Source organism: Anomaloglossus baeobatrachus, chromosome 3, assembly GCF_048569485.1.
Source record: "Anomaloglossus baeobatrachus isolate aAnoBae1 chromosome 3, aAnoBae1.hap1, whole genome shotgun sequence".
Classification (NCBI taxonomy): domain Eukaryota; kingdom Metazoa; phylum Chordata; class Amphibia; order Anura; family Aromobatidae; genus Anomaloglossus; species Anomaloglossus baeobatrachus.
The window spans coordinates 213,774,922-213,797,421 of record NC_134355.1 but is presented as its reverse complement, the minus strand read 5'-3'; the positions used below and the strand labels follow the sequence as shown (position 1 = coordinate 213,797,421).

General features: G+C 41.2%; 1 protein-coding gene across 6 annotated transcripts in view; it reads right to left on the bottom strand.

Moving 5' to 3' along the window:
- TBCE (tubulin folding cofactor E) overlaps positions 1-22,500 on the bottom strand; it is a 271,869-nt gene that overhangs the window by 115,261 nt on the left and 134,108 nt on the right. For all 6 annotated transcript variants that reach the window (XM_075338202.1, XM_075338206.1, XM_075338204.1 and 3 more), the window contains 3 exons: positions 17,246-17,341; positions 1,473-1,534; positions 169-233 (listed from right to left, as the gene is read on the bottom strand). In XM_075338202.1, the coding sequence (XP_075194317.1) occupies positions 169-233; positions 1,473-1,534; positions 17,246-17,341 (223 nt within the window). The remainder of the gene's footprint in view (positions 1-168; positions 234-1,472; positions 1,535-17,245; positions 17,342-22,500) is intronic.

The window sequence follows — 22,500 nt, the reverse complement described above, 5'->3', positions numbered from 1 at the left end:
AAGATGGACCCCATTTAACATTAAAAAAAAAAAAAAAATTCTCTTTTCCTTCACCAAATTTGGGGGTGCGTCTTATAATCAGGTGCGTCTTATAAAGCGAAAAATACAGTGTATATATTATTTTTTTTATAAAACAAGGAGGGCAGATATTGCACCCTGTGGACTCACCTGTGATATATTATTGCCATTAACGGACAAACTATTTAAAGAACGAAAACTTTCAGCGCAGCAGCCTAAAAGACAAAAAACCCAAACTCACATTTTAAGTAAAACAAGAGCTGCTTCTAAAGCGTTATAAATTAAAAAAAAAAAAAAAAAAAATCAAAAATAGGGAATAACTTCTTGATCACTGGGGGTCTTACTGCTGCAACTATCAGTTATCCTGTAATGAATTGAGCTCTGCAACCCCATCCTAATTGGAGCAGAAATGTGCATACATGGCCTCGACTCCATACATTGTCAATGGGACTAACAAAAAAGTACTTGGCAGTCTCTGACAATGAATGGGTTGAAAAATGCGCATGTGCACTTCAATTCCATTCAGGATAAGGTGGCAGAACCCTGTTCTCTGGATTCTACAGGCATAATCTTGAGATCCATAGTGTTTGCAGTGATCAAACCCTCAGCGTAAGCAAGTTATCCTCTATCATAAGGATAGGGGTTAACTTGCTATTTGTGGGATTAACTATTTGCCAGGGCTGTGGAGTCGGTAAGCCAAACCTTCGACTCCCGACTCCGACTCCTCAAATTCTCTTGCACCGACTCAGACTCCGGCTCCGACTCCGACTCCGGCTCCGACTCCGACTCCTACATATATTGCTTAGTTAGGTGAAAAATTTATTGTAGTACATGAATATGTGTATGTGAACATCAGACATTTAATAATTTTTATGATACGATAATCAAGATATTTGGATAGAACATAAAATATATTTATTGGAATACAACTTTAGAACACAAAAAACTGTAATAAATTGTAAATATGTAATACACTATGTAATATACAGTAGATTACATATATATCTTGTGTGTGTATATACACTGTGTATATATATATATATATATATATATATATATATATATATATATATATTACATATTTACAATTTATTAGTTTTTTGTGTTCTAAAGTTGTATTCCAATAAATATTTTATGTTCTATCCAAATATCTTGATTATTGTATCATAAAAACAATTAAATGTCTGATGTTCACATTGTACTACAATAAATTTTTCACTTAAATATAAGCATTATACTAAATGTTATTATTTAGTAAAATATTCAGCACATTCTGCATTGCACTCCTGTCCCCAATTTATTATATATTTTAGGAGTCGGAGTCGGTGCATTTTATACCGACTCCGACTCCGACTCCACCAAAATGAGCTCCGACTCCGACTCCGACTCCACGACTCCGACTCCGACTCCACAGCCCTGCTATTTGCAGCATAATAAAGGATAAATACGCTTACCATGCTGAACAGGAAAGTTTATTGATGAAATCCTATTATTCGAAACGTTCAGGTGCTTTAATCTGCAATGAACATTAAAAATCAGGGTGAGACTGTATAATATTATATTTTTTATTATATTATTACTTATCCAAAATTTTAGACAGCCCATAGTCAACAACAGGAAAAACAGTAACTCAGGAGAAGAGTGCTTGTTTCTCGACAAAGTTATGGACTTAAAATACACTTTAAAATTTGTAATGTTCCTAATAACAATTAACAGTTTTATTACTTTCAAGTTACATAATGTCTTTGTCACCTATAAGTACTTTCAACATTATGCTAACTGTCCATGAACACATATAATAAACTGTAAGTTAGAATTGCACAGTTATAATAGTTCACAATTAGTGATGGGCAAACTCGAACTGTAAAGTGCACATGATCCCAAACACGAGCTTTCTGGGAAGCTCATGTTACAGTTCGGGTTCAGGAGCTGTTAAAAAAAAAAAAAAAAAAAAAAAAAAAAAAAAAAAAAGCACTATTAAAAAACATTATGATCATACTTACATGTCCCGCAACGCGTCCTACAGACTTTGTTTCCCGGACGCTTCTGCGTCCGATCATTGCTGTGCCACCCGGTAACCACCACTGACTAAAGGACCTTCCATGACATCAGCCATGTGACCAGTCTGGTGTGAATAGACAGACATTGGCTTACAGACTGGTCACATGGCTATGACGTCATTGATGGTCCCGTAAACTTTCGGGGGTATTCACTGCACTGCTCGTCACTCGGCAGTCTTCAGCTTTTTTCGGCCGTGTTCGTGATGACCTCAGGGTTCACCCGAGTCTATAGCTAATGGACTCAAATGAACTTTGACTGTCACTGTGTGGCTCTCATATCGCATCACCCAGTACGGCCGCACACTCTCCTAACAGGAGTGGTCGGCTGCATGTATTTCCATGTATGGTGGCCATGTCTAATTTGGCGTGAGACCAGGAATTTCGGGCTTAGTACTATTTGAGAATACAAAGCTGGTATTAATCCCTTTATTACTCAGCGTTCCACTGCCATTAGGGCAACTGGACGACCTGTATAAAGCGCCTGGAAATGCCACTAAGGAACAATGCGCCATTTCCAGGGGCGTTTTTTTGTGTGTGTGGCCCAGAATGCTTAGGCCCTACCACGCTGAGAATCCCAGCCCCCAGCTGCCTGATTTTACCTGACTGGCAATCAAAATACGGACCACACAGTTTTAATTTTTTTTTTTAATAATTTAAAAAATAAAAAATAGTGGGCTTCCCTGTATTTTGATTGCTAGCCAAGGTAAAGCTAGGCAGATGGAGGTGGCAGCCCATAGCCGTCCGTTTTATCAGCGCTGAGAATCAAAAATACTGCGAAGCGCTACGTAATTTTTTTAACAATTAATTTTTATACTATACTGTATATTGTGTACATACAGTGGAACCTTGGTTTACGAGTAACCCGGTTTGCGAGCATGTCGCTATACGAGCAAAGCTTGCTGTAAATTTGTAACTCTGTTTACGAGCAAATACTCGCTCTGTACAAAGCGAGAAGCAGGCTGACAGTGAGGGTATGATTCCACTTGTATCTCGCATTGCATCACCCCTTACAGCCTGACGCTCTCAGGACAGGAGCACCTCAGCTGCATGGATATACATGCAGCCAACCCACTCCTGTCAGGAGAGTGTGCGCCGTGCCGGGTCATGCGATACAACACTCGCACAGTGACAGTCAAAGTTCAGTAAACAAGACCTTCGAAGACATCATAGCCATGTGACCAATCTGTAAGCCAATTACAACATTCAACATTCACACCAGACTGGTCACATGGCTATGACATCATGGAAGGTCCTTTAGTCAGTGGTTGCTACTTCGGTGTTTGGACGCAAATTTGTGTTATCTTAGACCCCGAACTTGATCTTTACAAAACGTTCGGGCGAGGCTCCCGATCATCGGGGGTATTTCCCATCATTATTCACAATCAACAGTTGTGATCAAAATAATAGTTGTTTTTTCAAAAACATGAGTTAAGCCCAAAATCTTTATAATAGTTTTTATTTCCATGCATTGGAAACATTGCACTCTGTTATAAATCTAAACTTGCAGAGAAATGTATAGCCTTTTTAACTACATTAAAGAAAATAATCAAACAATGAACATTGGGCTGTTCCAAAAAATAGCAGTGTCTGCATTTGTCTTTACATACTCAAAATCTGTCCGCTTTTTATTTAGGATTCAGCATTCCTTTGAATCACTCACCTAATATTAAGTTGTAGAACCACAGTTTTTAGTTAGAACTGCTTCACATCTATGTTGCATAGCGTCAACCAACTTCTAGTACCTGTCACCTGTTATTCCAGCCCAGGATGCTGTGACTACATTATTTGTTGACTTTGCCTCAGAAACAGCATATTTGATGTCCCCCCCCACAAGAGTTCTATTGAATTAAGGTCTGGGGATTGCGCTGGCCACTCTATAACCTCAATATTGTTGGACTGGAACCAAGATTTTATTGGTGTGTTTAGGATAGTCTTGTTGAAACACCCATTTCAAGTGCATTTCCTCTTTAGCGTAAGGCAACATGACCACTCAAAGTATTTGGATATATGCAAACATGCCCATATCATGATGCTTGCACCACCATGCTTCACGGTCTTGAGAGTGTACTGTGGCTTGAATTCAGAGTTTGGAGGTCATCTGAAAAACTGTCTGAGGCCCTTGAGTCCAAAAAGAACAATTTTACTTTCATCAAGCCACAAAATGTTTCTCAGTTTCCTTTTAGGCTAGTTGATCTGTTCTTTGGCAAATTGTATCCGCTTCACTACATGTCTGTTTTTTTAACAGTTGGACTTTGCGGGGACTTCTTGCTAATAGCTTCACACAGGCGTCTGTCAGGCTATGTGCGCACGTTGCGTACTAGCCCTGCAGAAATTTCTGCAGCGATCTGAAGAGCACATGTGCGCTTTAGATTGCTGCAGAAATGTCCGTAGTGAGCGCCGATTCCATGCGCTCTGCCTGCAGCTCCTGCCATAGACAGAGCAGGAGCTGCCGGCAAAGCGCAGGAAAGAAGTGACATGTCACTTCTTTTTGCGCAGCGCTTCGGCAGTAAGGTGCAGTCCAATAAAGTGACCAGTGTCAGTACCGCATACTAAAGGATTAGGCCATTAAGAGATAAGACTCACCCTGGCACAGAAGTGATTCAGGGGACCAAAGGACCGAGTGAGGGGGGACCGCGGACGGCAGTTTTGCGGTGCAGAGACTGCTTCTTCCTGGACATTCTATTTCCTGCAGTTATCAACCTTTGTGATTCACAGCACCATTGTGTTAGATTCTCATCCTTTGCTTTTTCAAATATCCCTCTAGTACAGTGATGGCGAACCTGTGGCACTCCAGCTGTTGCAAAACTACAATTCCCATCATGCCTGGCCATTCAAAGCAAAAGCTTTGGCTGTGAAGACATGATGGTAATTGTAGTTTTGCAACAGCTGGAGTGCCACAGGTTCGCCATCACTGCTCTAGTATGTCTTTATATTTTCTATTCCACATTAAAGCTCTTTTTCTTATTGAAAGATGCACAATGTAAATTCTGATTGAAGGAAGCAAAACAATGAAGGTACACATTTGTAAACAAAGATAAAAGAATGACACATAAAATAAACCAGAATATTTGTAATACCGCAAAAGTCTCAAACTACCCCCCCTTAACTTTGATGACAGTTTTACACTCTTCTTGGCATCTTCTCAAGCAGGATCATCAGGTAGTCCAGTTGACTGGCTTCCAATGAATAGGTATACATTGTCAAGTGTTCATTTGTGGAATCAACTGCCTTCAGAAAGTGAGTGCAACCAAAAGGTGTGTTTTGCAGAGGCAGTGTTGATACAGTTGTATACACATAAGAGCCTTATTTCACAGCTGTTCTAAACATGTATATGGAGAGAACCACTCAACCAAGTATAGAGAAACAACAGCCCATCATTATTTTAAAATAATAACTAATCCAATAATAACTAATCCAGCTAATCCAGAAAATTGCTAGAACTTAAAAGGGTATTCTCAAGTGGAGTCATAAAAATCACCAATCCCTCTAATAAAACTGGATCTCATGTGAAGTGCCCCAAAAAAGGAAGATCAAAAAATACTTCTGCTGCAGAGGATATGTTCATCAGAGTTACCAGCCTCAGATAACAACCCTCGTAAATGCTTAATAGTCATCAAGTAGCAGACAAATTTCAACATTAACCAGGGGGAGATTGCAACATTCAGGCCTTTATAGTTGAATTTTGCTGCACAGAAATCACTACCAAGGAAAGTAAATAAGGAGAGGCTTGTTTGGGCAAGAAATATAAGGACTGGACATTTTATCAGTGGAAATCTGTGCTAGGAGCGAAAACTTTAGATTTTTGCTACCAACCACAATGTTACTGTGGGATGCAAGGAAGGTGATTGGATGTATTTTACATGTGTGGTGCCCACCCTGAAGCATGGAAGGGAGGTGCAATGGTGCTTTTCTGGTGAATGTTAAGAATGGAAAACATCACAAAATTGTTGGTAGTTGGCAACGCGCAGGAAAACAGTATCTGCCTGAATCTTGGATATATCATATTCATGTTTGGTGTGGATAGAAGTCTTAAAGTGTTAAGAGGACAGCCATATTGTTTCTCTAGGAGGTTAATGAGGAAAAATATGACTCAGAGTAAAAATTAGTGACAGAACTGAAGTTTAATCACATATAAATCAGCCATCTTCCTCTTACCTCTACAGAGGGAAGGGTGAAGGGTCTGGTGAGACCCTTTATAACATCTCATCTACCGAATATCATTGTCAGATACAAAAAATACAGTGCCATTTTGTCTGATTTTTTTTGCAGCGTCTTACAATCAAATTTTATGAAATATCTTTATTTTTCCTTTTTATTTTACAATGTTTTTGCTGGTATGTTTGTTTATTATTTCATTTTTTAGAACATTTTTAAAACACTGAATTCTTTGCATATTAAATCTAAAATGTAATAAGTTGTCTATATTTATATGGTATTTTATTTGACAATTTTATCACAATTAGTGCCTTATATATGTGAACTTTCTTTTGCAATTTAATACATAAAGATACATTAAAAAAAAAAAAAAAAAAGTTTGTTCTTTGCTGCCTTAAACATACCTACAAATCTTGAAAAGGGGAGTAAAACTTGGTTATGTCTCCCTGAGTATGCCAGAGTGCAAGGAGACTACCTAAGCAGGTGCTCCAGGAAAGTGGAGTGGCATGGTTGGTAGTGTGTGACCCTGTGCAGGTGTCTGAGTGGTGGAAATGTGGCGCCCCTGACCTGGTCAGGCACCACTGAGTACTGCACCCATGCTGGGTGAGTACAAACAGGTAATCCAAAAGGCTGGAATGGGGTGTGTACGCACAGACACATAGTGACCAGGTCTCCTACACACCATTGAGGGGATCCCTGGGCAGACCAAAGAGGGGGCATGCCTCCACATCCAATCAAGGGGTGCGGCAGGGAGGATGGAAGCTAGGTTGCAGTGAAGTCAGAAAAGGAGTAGGAGAGGAGCAAGCAGAGTCTGAAGTGGAGACGCAAGAGAGTGGACACGCTAGTCAGACCCTGCACGTGTAGTGGCTGTTATCGGGGGAGAACGGTCACCAGACGTTGGACAGAAAGACGCTGAGGAAGCAAGCTGGTCGTGTACGGAGACTTCTGGAGGGCTAGGCACGCATGGGGAACAGGTACCTAGAGCCATACATCCATTTAGTGGTCTGCTAAACCTGCCGGAGTGGTGGACAACAAGTCCCACACCAACAAAAACAGAGTCCGAGCATGAGCAGCAACGAGGGGGCCCATAAGGAGGATTGAGCCTGAGCTATCCACCTTGGTCCATGCTGCCAGAAAACGGGCCAGAAAGGGGAGAAAAGGCAGTTGCGACTTCCCTGGATGAATCCCACGGTACTTTAAGTCAGGGGTTGTCCGAAACAAGAAGTGCTAGGAAGGCGAGTCAGCAGCTACCCTTATGCAAGCCTGAAGGATACCTGGTTCTCTCGGTGTATCTCAGCATCGCCTGGGTACCACTTGAAGCACTTGAAAGGGAGTAAAAACCAGTTGCAAGACACTTCGGGACTGAGACTGAGTTATTCTGCGCACATACACCCGAGCCCCTGGGGCCAGCCTCACTCTCGGGAGGCCACACCATCCAACTGCAGATTTTACCAGCCCCAGACGCTCGTTAAAACTGCAGCGGCGGTCACCCATGACCCTGACTGCAAACCGAGAGTGGCGTCACGACTCAGATGTAATAACTGGACATACCTGTTGCCAGAGAAGATCCCTAAGAGAAGTCCCCGCGGCATCCCTGGAGGTGGAGCGGTGTCCCTGAGGCGACCGCCGCGGCATGGGGCGAGTCAGAAGTGAGTGATGTGCATGTGTGATCTGGCTGTGGGGGGGGCGCTTAGCTCATGATCAGCCTATTGCGATAGGTGAGTGGACGAGTGAGTGTGGTTAAAATCAAGTTTTTCTGTTAAATGTGCGGCTTTTTGGGTTGTTTTTTTTTTAATTCTACAATTTTCCAAATGTCTAACTATATTTATAACAAAAATAGAAAAGAGAATACCACCAGATAAATGTTCACTGACCATTAAATCCACTTATATTTTTTCATTACAAAACACTTAACAGTCTCATTATCAACACAGACAGGATAATAAATAAAAACAACATTTGGTAGCATCGGATCCACCATTTATAACTGATGATGCTTGCCTCCTCTCCCTTGGTGAACAAGGATCATTGTTCAGATAAAAGCATAAACAGAAACTGCTTTTTTACAATTCAAACAGGTCAGTCTATGTTGCTGCTGAAAATAATGGGAAATAGGAGTCTAGTATTAAATTTTGTGGCCAATGTGAAAATTGCAAGCTTTCAGATATTTTATTTTAAAGGTTAAGTCAATCAGCAGTATTTCACAGCCCCAAACCATTTATATGTGCATTTATATTTCACAGCCCCAAACCATTTATATGTTCTCTGAAGGAGAAGTCAAGCCAGTTCTTTATCTGGCCAGTCTATTCCTGATAAATCAGCGTTTAATTTGATATAAAAATGAGGCGGATGTGCTTTTGGTGCATGGAAGCTCTTCCCAAGCATTTATTGTTTTGGCACTAATCCTTGCCCCACGCTGCCTTCTTCTGCTTGAGTTACAACTACTTTGCTGGGTGCCTTAAAACAAACAAAGGAGCTGTCAATAAAGCAAAAGTAAGCTGCGATGGAATTGAGCTGGAGAGACAGAGTTACATCCTACCAAAGACGAGCCTCATCGTTCTTATGTACGTCATATGCGACGCGGGCATGTCCTTACACGCCATGCCTCACGCCCACCGCTATGATTGGTGTTACCAACTGCGTAATGAATTGTCCTTCGTGCTTTAAAAGGCATACGCAGCTCGTGTAATTTTTAATCATTTATCCCTGTCTTCGGTCCGGTTTAAGTCTCGTGTGCGTGCTCATCTGAGACGTTACTGCGTTTCTTTGGCGGCGTAATACATTGGGTCTCTTGGACATTGTTTTTTTGACGGTAGGTTTTCATTTAATCATAGATCTAACGAGATATGGATCGATGTGGCATTGTGTAGAATATGCACTTGTGACGGCTCCTAGACAACCTATGTATGATCTCTGTAGATCGTAAATACGACCTGGGCCTGTCACATCGCATACGAGATCGCATATGAAATTGTAGTGTGTAAAGCAGCCTTAAGGCCTGGAGAAACTGGCTGGTGTGATGAGGTTTAGTAACTTTTACTGCCAGTGTCTTGGTAATAATTTCTTTGTTGTCACGAACGTATATAACATTGATGCAAACTAGTTCACTCTGTGACGTATGCAGGCATCCATTTTAAGAAACATGAAGTGTCTTTTGAGAGTCTTTTTAAGATCTTCCTTTTGTTTAAGGGCTTCTTCAATCACTAATTTTCTAATACTTTTTCTTTCCAGAGAAACACCAAGTTTGCGGGCCATTACTCCATTAAGAGCTGGTGTGAGGTTTTCTGACTTTTTGCCTTCTTTTGTCATTTTGCTTTAATCTGTTTTTTCTTCATTGGCCATCTTGCTTCCTGCTCTGTTGATCTCACCTTTGTCCTCAGTCAATATGGATTCCTCAGCTTCTATGTTCCCGCCCTGTTCCCTGCTTAAGCCATCTCAGCTGATGGACAAGTGCTTCTGAACCCTGTTTGCAGTCTGCCTGTAACCTGGTCTCCTGAAGTCTTTGGAAGAACTACTTTTCTGCCATCTTCTGTTTTGGATCCCTGGAACTCATGTTCACACAGGAACCCTTCTGTTCTGCCATGGACATTTACAAGTACAGTAAGCGAGACTGATTTATACTTTGACACTTCTGCTGAACTTTGAGGATCCATTCCTGCTTAATTTGTTCCCAGTCTCTGCACCCTGCAACTGTTTAATCCTTTATGTTTTGTGCACTTGTATGAAGCAATACAAGAACTGTTTAGCAAACCTGTGTCCCTGTGTTTCCCTTGTATGGTTGCACTAGACTCTATACAAACAGTATTTAACACCTTACAGCTGGTCGTGCAAATAATGACAATGGTATATCGTCCTTCACACAAGCTATATGAGCTGTCTTTTAAACATAGCTGCTGTCACTGTTACAGTAACTTTGTCACTTACAAAATATCTTGCTAATGATGTTTGAGATGCTCTTTCCTCCACCTTTGTCTGGCAGGAAGTACTGGGCACTGGTTTCTTGGTGCTGCTGTTATCTTTCTCAGTCACAGCTTTGAAAACTTCTGGGTGGAAGTGTAAGTGTCTTTTTAGATTGGAAGCTCTTGTAGGAGCATTTTTATCACTGCCTGAGTATGCACTGATTTTGGTATCACAGAATTTGTTTTCATCTGGGTCACTTGTCATACATTAAAAGAAGATAACACTGCACTTCTGTGAAAAAGAATGGGTGCTCTGGAAGGGTCCAACCCCGTACAGACAAAAATAATTTAAGCCAGGCACTCCAATGTTAGAATTGAAAAGAAAAATTTGTTTATTTTGTGGTCTCAGTAAACAGTTCAGTAACGTTTCGGTCATCAAGCTGACCTTCATCAAATGAACTAGTAAATACAAAGACACATACAAGTATATAGAGAATTAACAGAAGACAATTGACTGTGCGTCATGAAATAAAATATCACATATATAGAAAGTGATGAAGATTTAGACAATATACAGTCATATGATAAAGTTTGGGCACCCCTATTAATGTTAACCTTTTTTCTTTATAACAATTTGGGTTTTTGCAACAGCTATTTCAGTTTCATATATCTAATAACTGATGGACTCAGTAATATTTCTGGATTGAAATGAGGTTTATTGTACTAACAGAAAATGTGCAATCCGCATTTAAACAAAATTTGACCGGTGCAAAAGTATGGGCACCCTTATCAATTTCTTGATTTGAACACTCCTAACTACTTTTTACTGACTTACTAAAGCACTAAATTGGTTTTGTAACCTCATTGAGCTTTGAACTTCATAGGTAGGTATATCCAATCATGAGAAAGGGTATTTAAGGTGGCCACTTGCAAGTTGTTCTCCTATTTGTATCTCCTATGAAGAGTGGCATCATGGGCTCCTCAAAACAACTCTCAAATGATCTGAAAACAAAGATTATTCAACATAGTTGTTCAGGGGAAGGATACAAAAAGTTGTCTCAGAAATTTAAACTGTCAGTTTCCACTGTGAGGAACATAGTAAGGAAATGGAAGAACACAGGTACAGTTTTTGTTAAGCCCAGAAGTGGCAGGCCAAGAAAAATATTAGAAAGGCAGAGAAGAAGAATGGTGAGAACAGTCAAGGACAATCCACAGACCACCTCCAAAGACCTGCAGCATTATCTTGCTGCAGATGGTGTCAATGTGCATCGGTCAACAATACAGCGCACTTTGCACAAGGAGAAGCTGTAGGGGAGAGTGATGCAAAAGAAGCCGTTTCTTCAAGCACGCCACAAACAGTCGCCTGAGGTATGCAAAAGCACATTTGGACAAGCCAGTTACATTTTGGAAGAAGGTCCTGTGGACTGATAAAACAAAGATTGAGTTGTTTGGTCATACAAAAAGGCGTTCTGCATGGAGGCAAAAAAAAACACGGCATTCCAAGAAAAGCACTTGCTACCCACAGTAAAATTTGGTGGAGGTTCCATCATGCTTTTGGGGCTGTGTGGCCAATGCCAGCACCGAGAATCGTGTTAAAGTTGAGGGTCGCGTGGATTCAACTCAGTATCAGCAGATTCTTGACAATAATGTGCAAGAATCAGTGACAAAGTTGAAGTTACGCAGGGGATGGATATTTCAGCCAGACAATGATCCAAAACACCGCTCCAAATCTACTCAGGCATTCATGCAGAGGAACAATTACAATGTTCTTGAATGGCCATCCCAGTCCCCAGACCTGAATATCATTGAATATCCGTGGGATGATTTGAAGTGTGCTGTCCATGCTCGGCGACCATCAAACTTAACTGAACTAAAATTGTTTTGTAAACAGGAATGGTCAAATATACCTTCATCCAGGATCCAGGAACTCATTAAAAGCTACAGGAAACGACTAGAGGCTGTTATTTTTGCAAAAGGAGGATATACAAAATATTAATGTCACTTTTATGTTGAGGTGCCCATACTTTTGCACCGGTCAAATTTTGTTTAAATGCGGATTGCACATTTTCTGTTAGTACAATAAACCTCATTTCAATCCAGAAATATTATTGAGTCCATCAGTTATTAGATATATGAAACTGAAATAGCTGTTGCAAAAACCCAAATTGTTATAAAGAAAAAAGGTTAACATTAATAGGGGTGCCCAAACTTTTGAATATGACTATGTCGCATATTAATTGAAAATTACAATTTATTCGGAAAAATATTTTTTGTAAATAGCAAATTACATAGTGAAGGATAGGAAAGGGGGATTAGGGGGATAAAGGGAAGGGGCGTATATAAAACGATATATGTAGTTGAAAGGAGGAATGAAAGAAATGAGGCTTACCTATCTGTGTGGAGTAGTTTGGAAGAATCACATGGGATCAATGAAAAGACAATAAGAGATGATGGTACGTATCTGAAGAGACATAGAAATTGGAGGAAAAAAAAAAAGGAGGAAAAACCCCCTTTTTTCACGTATGATTCTCTATTTTCAGGATTTATCACCATTTTTCTTCCTGGTTTTACTGTTTTTTTCCTTCAATTTTTCTTCCTCTGTTTCCCCCTCTTTTCTTCTTTCTCCTCTTTTCTTTCCTCCATTACAATACTTCTATATTTTCCACCCCCCCTCTTTTCACTTGACAGTTAATCTACGTCTAGTACGATACGTACTGTCATCTCTTATTTTCTCTTCATGGATCCTATATGATTCTTCCAAACTACTCCACACAGATAGCTAAACCTCATATTACTTTCATTCCTCCTTTCAGCTACATATATCATTTTATATACGCCTCCTTCCCTTTATCCCCTAATCCCCCTTTCCTATCCTTCACTATGTAATTTGCTATATACAAAAAATATTTTTCAGAATATAATTGTAATTTTCAATTAATATGTGACATATTGTCTACATCTTCATCACTCTGTATATGTGATTTTATTTCATGATGGACAGTCAATTGTCTTCTGTTAATTTTCTATATACTTGTATGTGTCTTTGTATTTACCAGTTCATCTGATGAAGGTCAGCTTGATGACTGCAACGTTACTGAACTGTTTACTGTGAACCACAAAATAAACAAATGTTTCTTTTCAATTCTAACATGGAGTGCCTGGCTTAAATTATACTTGTCATACATTGACACAAAATATTTTTCATCTTGAGTCACTGTGAAATGCTAAAATACAGCTGACATCATAGGGAGCTTCTTTGAATTTATATGATTACAAAATGTCTCTCAAAATAATTTTGTTCTATATATAAAAATAATGTATATTATAATTCCGGCAAGAACAGGGAGCCATGTATAGTGGGGAAAATAAGTATTTGATACACTGACAATTTTGCAAGTTTTCCCCACCTACAAAGAATGGAGAGGTCTGTAATTGTACACTTCATCGGTGAGAGACAAAATCTAAAAAAAAAAAAATCCAGAAAATCACATGATTTAAATTTGCATTTTATTGCATGAAAAAATACGTATTTGCTACAATAGAAAAACAGAATTTAATATTTGGTACAGAAGCCTTTGTTTGCAATTACAGAGGTCAGACGTTTCTGTAGATAGGTACACTTCAACTGAGAGAAACAATGATAAAAATTTCAGACCTCTCCATTCTTTGTAGGTGGGAATCGACAGTGTATCAAATACTTATTTTCCCCACTGTATAATTTAAGGTAGAAATAAAACAAACTTTGCATAAATCAATAGTACAGATGACAAATCTAAAGTTTGTAAAATATGTCATTAACCCCTTCAGCCCCGAGGCACTTTCCGTTTTTGCGTTTTTGTTTTTTGCTCCCCTTCTTCCGAGAGCCGTAACTTTTTTATTTTTCCGTCAATCTTGCCATATGAGGGCTTGATTTTTGCGGGACAAGTTGTACTTTTAAATGAAACCATAAGTTTTACCATATGGTGTACTGGAAAGCAGCAAAAAAATTCCAAGTGTGGAAAAATTGCAAAAAAAAGTGTGATGGCACAATAGTTTTTGGGATGTTTTATTCACGGTGTTCACTATATGGTAAAACTGATGTGTAGGTATGATGCCTGAGGTCGGTGCGAGTTTGTAGACACCAAACATGTATAGATTTACTTGTATCTAAGGGGTTAAAAAAAATTCACACGTTTGTCCAATAAAAGTGGCGCACGTTTTGCGCCATTTTCCGAAACACGTAGCGTTCTTATTTTTTGGGATCTATGGCTCAGTGACGGCTTATTTATTGCGTCTCGAGCTGATGTTTCTAATGGTAGCATTTTTGCGCAGATGCTACGTTTTGATCGCCTGTTATTGCATTTTGCGTAAAACATGCGGCGACCAAAAAACGTAATTTTGGCGTTTGGAATTTTTTTGCCACTACACAGTTTACCAGATTAATTGATTTTATATTTTGATAGATCGGGCATTTCTGAACGCGGCGATACCAAATATGTGTATATTTATTTATTTTTTAACCCTTTAATTTTCAATGGGGGGAAAGGGGGGTGATTTGAACTTTTAGGTTTTTTGGGTTTTTTTTCAATTTTTTAAAACTTTTTTTTTTACTTTTTTTATTTTATTTTACTAGTCCCCCTAGGGGGCTATAGCGATCAGCAATCCGATTGCTGATCGCTATCTGCTGATCACAGCTATACCGCTGTTAACAGCAGAAATAGTCACTTTCTTTTTTCCTCTGCTCCGTGCCGAGGAAGAATGAAAGTGAAACTTCATAGCAGCAGGCGTCATCACATGACCCTGTGCTACGATGGCAACCACCGAACGTCACGTGATCACTCACGTGACGTCCGGAGGGGGCGGCGGTAAGTAAAAAACATGGCCGCGCGCATATAGATCTCACTGCCAGACTTTGGCAGCGAGATCTAAGGGGTTAATGTTCCGGGTGGAATGCGATTCCACTCGGAACATGTAGGCACACATGTCAGCTGTTGAAAACAGCTGATGTGTGCCGATCCACGCCGCCTGCCCGCGGCAGGGGGCGGGGGCTTACCGGGACACGATCCATGACGGAAAGATCCGTCCATGGTCGTGAAGGGGTTAAATAGCTTCACTTTGAATTTCCATCTCAGGCTTTTCTTAGGTACAGCTCACTAAATGTTTCACATCAGATTGCTTCAGTCTATGAAGAGGAGAGGAGGGAGGGAGCAGGTTTGTTGTGTATCATACTCCAGGAACAAAGAAACTTATAACAGAGCTAATAACTTGATGTTTTGGCTTCTACACCTAAACAAGTCCTCATATAAGTCTTCATCAATCCTGTTGCTGTATTTTCCCTGTATATTGTATGGAAGCTATCTGCCCAAAAGTACATACGTTCCAAGAAAAAACAAACAAGCATACAGAGAGAACATACAGTATACTGGACTATTGATTTATGCACAGTTTACTGAAAGTTTAAATATGCTTTAAGAAGTAATTACCTTAATGTTATCTTGTTCACTCTAGCAATTCTGAAATGAGTGCAGGCCTGCCTTCTTTCTGAGTGTGGTTACTCTTTATCCTTGCCTGTAGAGGAGGAGCTTCACTGGTGCTCAAGTGCAGCACAAACTTATCTCAGCTAAAACAAAGCCTAGATCCTTAAGGTACCGTCACACTAAGCAACTTACCAGCGATCCCAACAACGATAGGGATCGCTGGTAAGTTGCTAGGAGGTTGCTGGTGAGATGTCACACTGCGACGCTCCAGCGATCCCACCAGCAACCTGACCTGGCAGGGATCGCTGGAGCGTGGCTACACGAGTTGCTGGTGAGCTCACCAGCAACCAGTGACAAGCCCCCAGCGCCGCGTGGAAGATGCTGCGCTTGGTAACTAAGGTAAATATCGGTAACCAACCCGATATTTACCTTGGTTACCACCGCACGGAGCTACACGTGCAGAGAGCAGGGAGCAGCGCACACTGAGCGCTGGCTCCCTGCTCTCCTAGTTACAGCACACATCGGGTTAATTACCCGATGTGTCCTGCAGCTACATGTGCACAGAGCAGGAGCCGGCACTAACAGTGAGAGCGGCGGAGGCTGGTAACAAAGGTAAATATCGGGTAACCAAGGACAGGGCTTCTTGGTTACCCGATGTTTACATTGGTTACCAGCCTCCGCAGAAGCCGGCTCCTGCTGCCTGCACATTTAGTTGTTGCTGTCTCGCTGTCACACACAGCGATCTGTGCTTCACAGCAGGACAGCAACAACTAAAAAATGGCCCAGGACATTCAGCAACAACCAACGACCTCACAGCAGGGGCCAGGTTGTTGCTGGATGTCACACACAGCAACATCGCTAGCAACGTCACAAAAGTTGTTAGTTAGCAGCAATGTTGCTAGCGATGTTGCTTAGTGTGACGGGGCCTTTAGGCTACATACATTAACACAGCGTTTTTGCAGTGAAATGCAGTGACTCTGGGAATTACAGCAAAGTCAATGGGTTTTAAAATAGGACATTCAGACACATTGTTTTGTGAGGATCCGTTTTTGGGCTCAAAAATTGATCTTCACAAAGAATGAGCATGCCAGCTTATGTGGCGTTTTTCTAATCTGCTTTTGCTATTGAAAACATTATCTATGAGCTCACAAACCTTTCAGGTGATGCGGTTTTTTAAAAAGCTGATCTGCTTTTGCAGCTGAAAAACTTAAACAAAAAACACAGCAAAACCGCTGTGTGTGAATGTAGCCTTAGATCAGGAATAGAACAGACATTTATAGGACATTTCATAACTTTCCCAAATTCCTATGAAAAAATATTCAGCACATTCTGCATTGTACTACTGTCCCCAATTTATTATATATTTTAGGAGTTGGAGTCGGTGCATTTTATACAGACTGACTCCACAGCCCTGAGTAAAAGTAATGCTAGATGTGTCTGAAAGATGAAAGATCTACATGTACACCTAAATAGCTTAGGTGTGAAATCCTACTGTCAAATTCCCTTTAATAAAAACAGCAATATGGAAAATAGAAAAAAAAAATGTAAATAATAAAAAAATCAATTTAACCTTAAAAACTTAATTGAAATAATAGTAATTTTCTGATTATGCATTCACCCACATTGTAACCTTCTTAAGATTATATTTAAGTATTACCTTGGTAAATATGAAATTGCGAGAAGTTGGTTTCCATCAATAATATAATTGTTAGAAATATCAAGTAGTCTCAGAGACTGAAGACAATTCATAGGCCTACAAGAAAAAATGTTTTTAATAATGTTAAGCTAAAACAAAATAAAAAACATTTGGCTACAAGGAAAGTAATCTACCAACAGGACAGTACATAACAAAAGGGGATAAAACAACATTAGGTTAAAATTACATGTGCAGTTTTTGGAGCCAAATACAAGGCTAAATTTAAGGCCTAAGGCTACTTTCACACATCCGGTTTGAGCCGTGCGGCTCAATCCGGCTGTGAAACCTATGCAACGGATGCGGTGAAAACACCACATCCTTTGCATAAGTTTTTACATGCGGCCGGTCCGTTTTTTTTCCGGTTGCGGCACGCTGAGCATGCGCAGTGGAAGAAACCGCATGCGGCGGCCGGATGCGTTTTTTTCCGCATCCGGCGTCCATAGGCATGCATTGAAAAATGCGCCGCAGCGTCAGGATGCGGCGCGATGCGTTTTTTTTGCCGGAGCAAAAAACGTTGCAGGCAACGTTCCATCCGGCCGCGGCATCGGCTAAATCTGCCGCATGCGACAAAAACCGGACCGAACGCAAGCCCCTGCGGCACAATACGGCACTAATGTAAGTCTATGCAAAAATAAAGCGCAACCGGCGGCAAAAAAAACGGTTGCGGTTTTTCTGCAGAGCGCCGTATTGTGCCGCAGAGCAAAAACCGGATGTGTGAAAGTAGCCTTAGCCATACGGCGAGAAAATCAGTGCGAGTGGAGTGCGATAAAACATCGCATTCCCCTCGGACCAATTCTAGCCTGTGTGACAGCACACATGAGCGATTATTTTCTCAGCCCTAATCGGACCGAGAAAACAATCGCAACATGCTGCGATTGTAATGTGAGACTCTTTCTCTCGCACCAATTCAAGTGAATGGGGTGAGAGAAAAATCGCACTGCACTCGCGGTACACCGGTGTACTGCCAGTGCAGTGCGAGAATGCCAATAGCCGGCTACAGAGGAGAGAGGGAGATAAATCCCTCCCTCCCCTCCTGAGAGCCAGCCCGCCCCCCGCAGCTGAGGTCTGCTCGCACGAACGGACCTCAGTAGCAAGGACACATGCATGACCCTCTGCTCTGCTGTACTGCCAGTGTGAGGCGAGTGTCATGCAAGGGGACGCAGTAATCCCAGTGTGGCCCCAGCCTAAAAGAAAAACTTACAAATCTTTCCTTCATAATTTTCCTGCTTTTCAAATTCTCTATGGTTTTGGGCTCAAGCTTAAGTGAAAAAAAAAGTATTACACTGTCCAAAATGTGTTTTCTGGAACCCCTGAAAGCAGAGAGGGAAAGGAAACCTGTAGATACAAAGGTGACATCTCTCACCATTTCTCAATGGCTTCCGAGAAGGAGGTCACCTTCATGTAGTTAGCCTATAAACACACTGCTCAAAAAATTAAAGGGAACACTCAAATAACACATCCTAGATCTGAATGAATATGAAATATTCTCATTGAATACTTTGTTGTGTACAAAGTTGAATGTGCTTACAACAAAATTACACAAAAATAATCAATGGAAATCAAATGTTTTAACCAATGGAGGTCTGGATTTGAAGACACACAAAATGAAGGTGGAAACAAGTCAAAATGAAAATCAAAACAAGACAAAATTAAAGTGGAAACAAGTCAAAATGAGGCTCAGTATTGTGTGTGGCCTCCATGTACCTGTATTACCTCCCTACAATGCCTGGTCATGCTCCTGATGAGGTTGCGGATGGTCTCCTGAAGGGGATCTCCTCCCACACTGGACTAAAGCATCCGCCAACTCCTGGACAGTCTGTGGTGCAACGTGATATTGGTGGATGGAACGAGACAAGATGTCCCAGATGTGCTCAATCGGATTCAGGTATGTAGAACGGGCGGGCCAGTCCATAGCTTCAATGCTGTCATCTTGCAGGAACTGCTGACACACTACAGTCACATGAGGTCTGGCAATGTCCTGCTTTGAGAGGAACCCAGCGCCAACCGCACAAGCAAGAGGTCTCACAAGGGGTCTGAGGATCTCATCTCGGTACCTAATGGCAGTCAGGCTCTCTCAGGCGAGCACATGGAGGGCTGTGCAGCCCTCCAAAGAAATGCCACCCCACACCATTACTGACCTACTATCAAACTGGTCATACTGAAGGATGTTGTAAGCAGCAGTTCGCTCTCCACACTCTGTCACATGTGCTCAGTGTGAACCTGCTTTCATCTGTGAAGAGCACAGGGTGCCAGTGGCAAATTTGCCAATCCTGATGTTCTGTGGCAAATGCTAAGCGTCCTGCACGGTGTTGGGCAGTGAGCACAACCCCCATCTGTGGACGTCTGGCCCTCATGCCATCCTCATTGAGTCAGTTTCTAACCGTTTGTGCAGACATGTGCATTTGTGGCCTGTTGGAGGTCATTTTGCAGGGCTCTGGCAGTGTTCCTCCTTGCACAAAGGCGGAGGTAGCGGTCCTGCTGCTGGGTTGTTGCCATCTTATGGCCCCCTCCACGTCTCCTGGTGTAATGGCCTGTCTCCTGGTAGCGCCTCCATCATCTGAACACTATGCTGACAGACAACAAACCTTCTTGCCACAGCTCGCATTGATGTGCCATCCTGGATGAGCTGCACTACCTGTGCCACTTGCGTGGGTTGTGGAGTCAGTCTCATGCTACCATGAGTGTGAGAGCACAACCAACATTCAAAAGTGACCAAAACATCAGCCAGAAAGCATTGGCACTGAGATGTGGTCTGTGGTCCCCACCTACAGAAACACTCCTTTATTAAGTGTGTCTTGATAATTGTCAATAATTTCCATCTGATGTCTATTTCATTTACACAACAGCATGTGAAATTGATTGTCAATTAGTGTTGCTTGCTAAGTGGACAGTTTGATTTCACAGACGTTTGATTAACTTGGAGTTACATTCGGTTAGTTAAGTGTTCTCTTTAATTTTTTGAGCAGTGTACATAAAATCCATCCATCTATAATATATACATGACACACAAGTGTTTCCCCGGAAGAAGCACATTTGCAAAACATGCATTGGGGTAGCAGGCCGATTGACACTTAAATTTTTGGAACATGGTGGCATATGGTTAGTTATAGGAACTTTCGATTTGTAAGATTCAGCCCAGTTTTGTGTCGGTTTCCTACTATTGATTGTAGTCTAGCTTTGTAAAATCAGATTTTCATGTGACTTGCTTAGATAGCATTTGGAGGTATGAATATGTAGAAATATTACAGATATCTACTCTTCTCCAGGCTTTTGACCAAGTGGGAATGTTCATTTGTGTACCGGTTTCCATTATACTAGATTTTTTTTTTTTGCCATAATTCTTATTTGTTCCCTTGATAGTGTTAGGCTAGAATTCATATCATTCTGTCCAGCTGAGTTCTGCTTCCCTGGCCAATTCCCTGCCAGCAGGTGCCAAATTAGATAGCACCTCCATTCACTCTGATGTCTAACTTTTTAGTTAGTTATGCTCTGTTCTATCTGACCACCAGTTCTGTATTTCTCATCCTGTTTGCCTGTTGGGCTCTATCTGGTCAGTCTGATTTTGTCTCTACATCGCGTTGCGCGTTTTTTTGCCATGGCATACCTCCCATCTGTTCCTGACCTCTCCTCACTAGCTCTCATCCGTTTCCTATACTTGTGCGGTTTGTCCCATCCTCGTGCAGCCTGACCGTGTTCTGCCTTACGTCTACTGCACCCTGACTCTCTAATCAGTTCCTGGAGGCCCATTGACTGCTCTGGAGTAGTACCTGGCGACTTCCTGTAGCCCAGCCTATCCTCACCAGAGGCTATAGTGAAAACCAGGCAGTCACTTTATATGCCCCCTCCACACAGGGAAAAACACAGGTCCCATAAAGTAGTGGATCCACACATCCCACCCACAGTCATACAGCTAAAGGCTCAGGTAACACTAGTTTTGTGGATTCTAATTTAGCAGAGCTCTGATGGATGAAGTAGCAATTACTAATAAGCCGAAGACTATGTATAACTCAAATACTAAATAACAGGACACAAAAATATTGAAACAGGTTTTCTCAAACTGAAGAGGCTTAAAAAGGTTGTCTACATTATTTTCTGGAAACATCACTTGCTAAAATAATGTTATTAGAAGGTTTATGCCCGGTCCTGTGCCATTTGCTTGTTTCCTGTCTCATGGCCGCTGATCAAGAGACATGTAAACATTGTTAATCAGTGGCATCGACTAAATAACATGGAGCATGGCAATGCCCATGTGTTCTTTCCCTTTCCATGCACTGTTAAGTAGATACCGCTAAAGAGAGACAGGTTTCATGCTTGTCCATCATCGACATCAACATGTGGTGACTGGAGTACTATACACTCCGTGATGAAGATTGGATTAAATAGTCACTGGGGCAGATGTACAAGATCTCAGCACAGGAACATTTTTTTTTATTTTAAAAACACATCCAAATGTTATTATTCCGACATTTATTGATTATTATTCCAAAAGCAATTGTGGGCATGAAAACATGATTTCCATGAGCTTGTACAGTTAGGTCCAGAAATATTTGGACAGTGACACAATTTTCGCGAGTTGGGCTCTGCATGCCACCACATTGGATTTGAAATGAAACCTCTACAACAGAATTCAAGTGCAGATTGTAACGTTTAATTTGAAGGTTTGAACAAAAATATCTGATAGAAATTGTAGGAATTGTACACATTTCTTTACAAACACTCCACATTTTAGGAGGTCAAAAGTAATTGGACAAATAAACCAAACCCAAAACAAAATATTTTTATTTTCAATATTTTGTTGTGAATCCTTTGGAGGCAATCACTGCCTTAAGGCTGGAACCCATGGACATCACCAAACGCTGGGTTTCCTCCTTCTTAATGCTTTGCCAGGCCTTTACAGCCGCAGCCTTCAGGTCTTGCTTGTTTGTGGGTCTTTCCGTCTTAAGTCTGGATTTGAGCAAGTGAAATGCATGCTCAATTGGGTTAAGATCTGGTGATTGACTTGGCCATTGCAGAATGTTCCACTTTTTTGGACTCATGAACTCCTGGGTAGCTTTGGCTGTATGCTTGGGGTCATTGTCCATCTGTACTATGAAGCGCCGTCCGATCAACTTTGCGGCATTTGGCTGAATCTGGGCTGAAAGTATATCCCGGTACACTTCAGAATTCATCCAGTTACTCTTGTCTGCTGTTATGTCATCAATAAACACAAAAGTGAC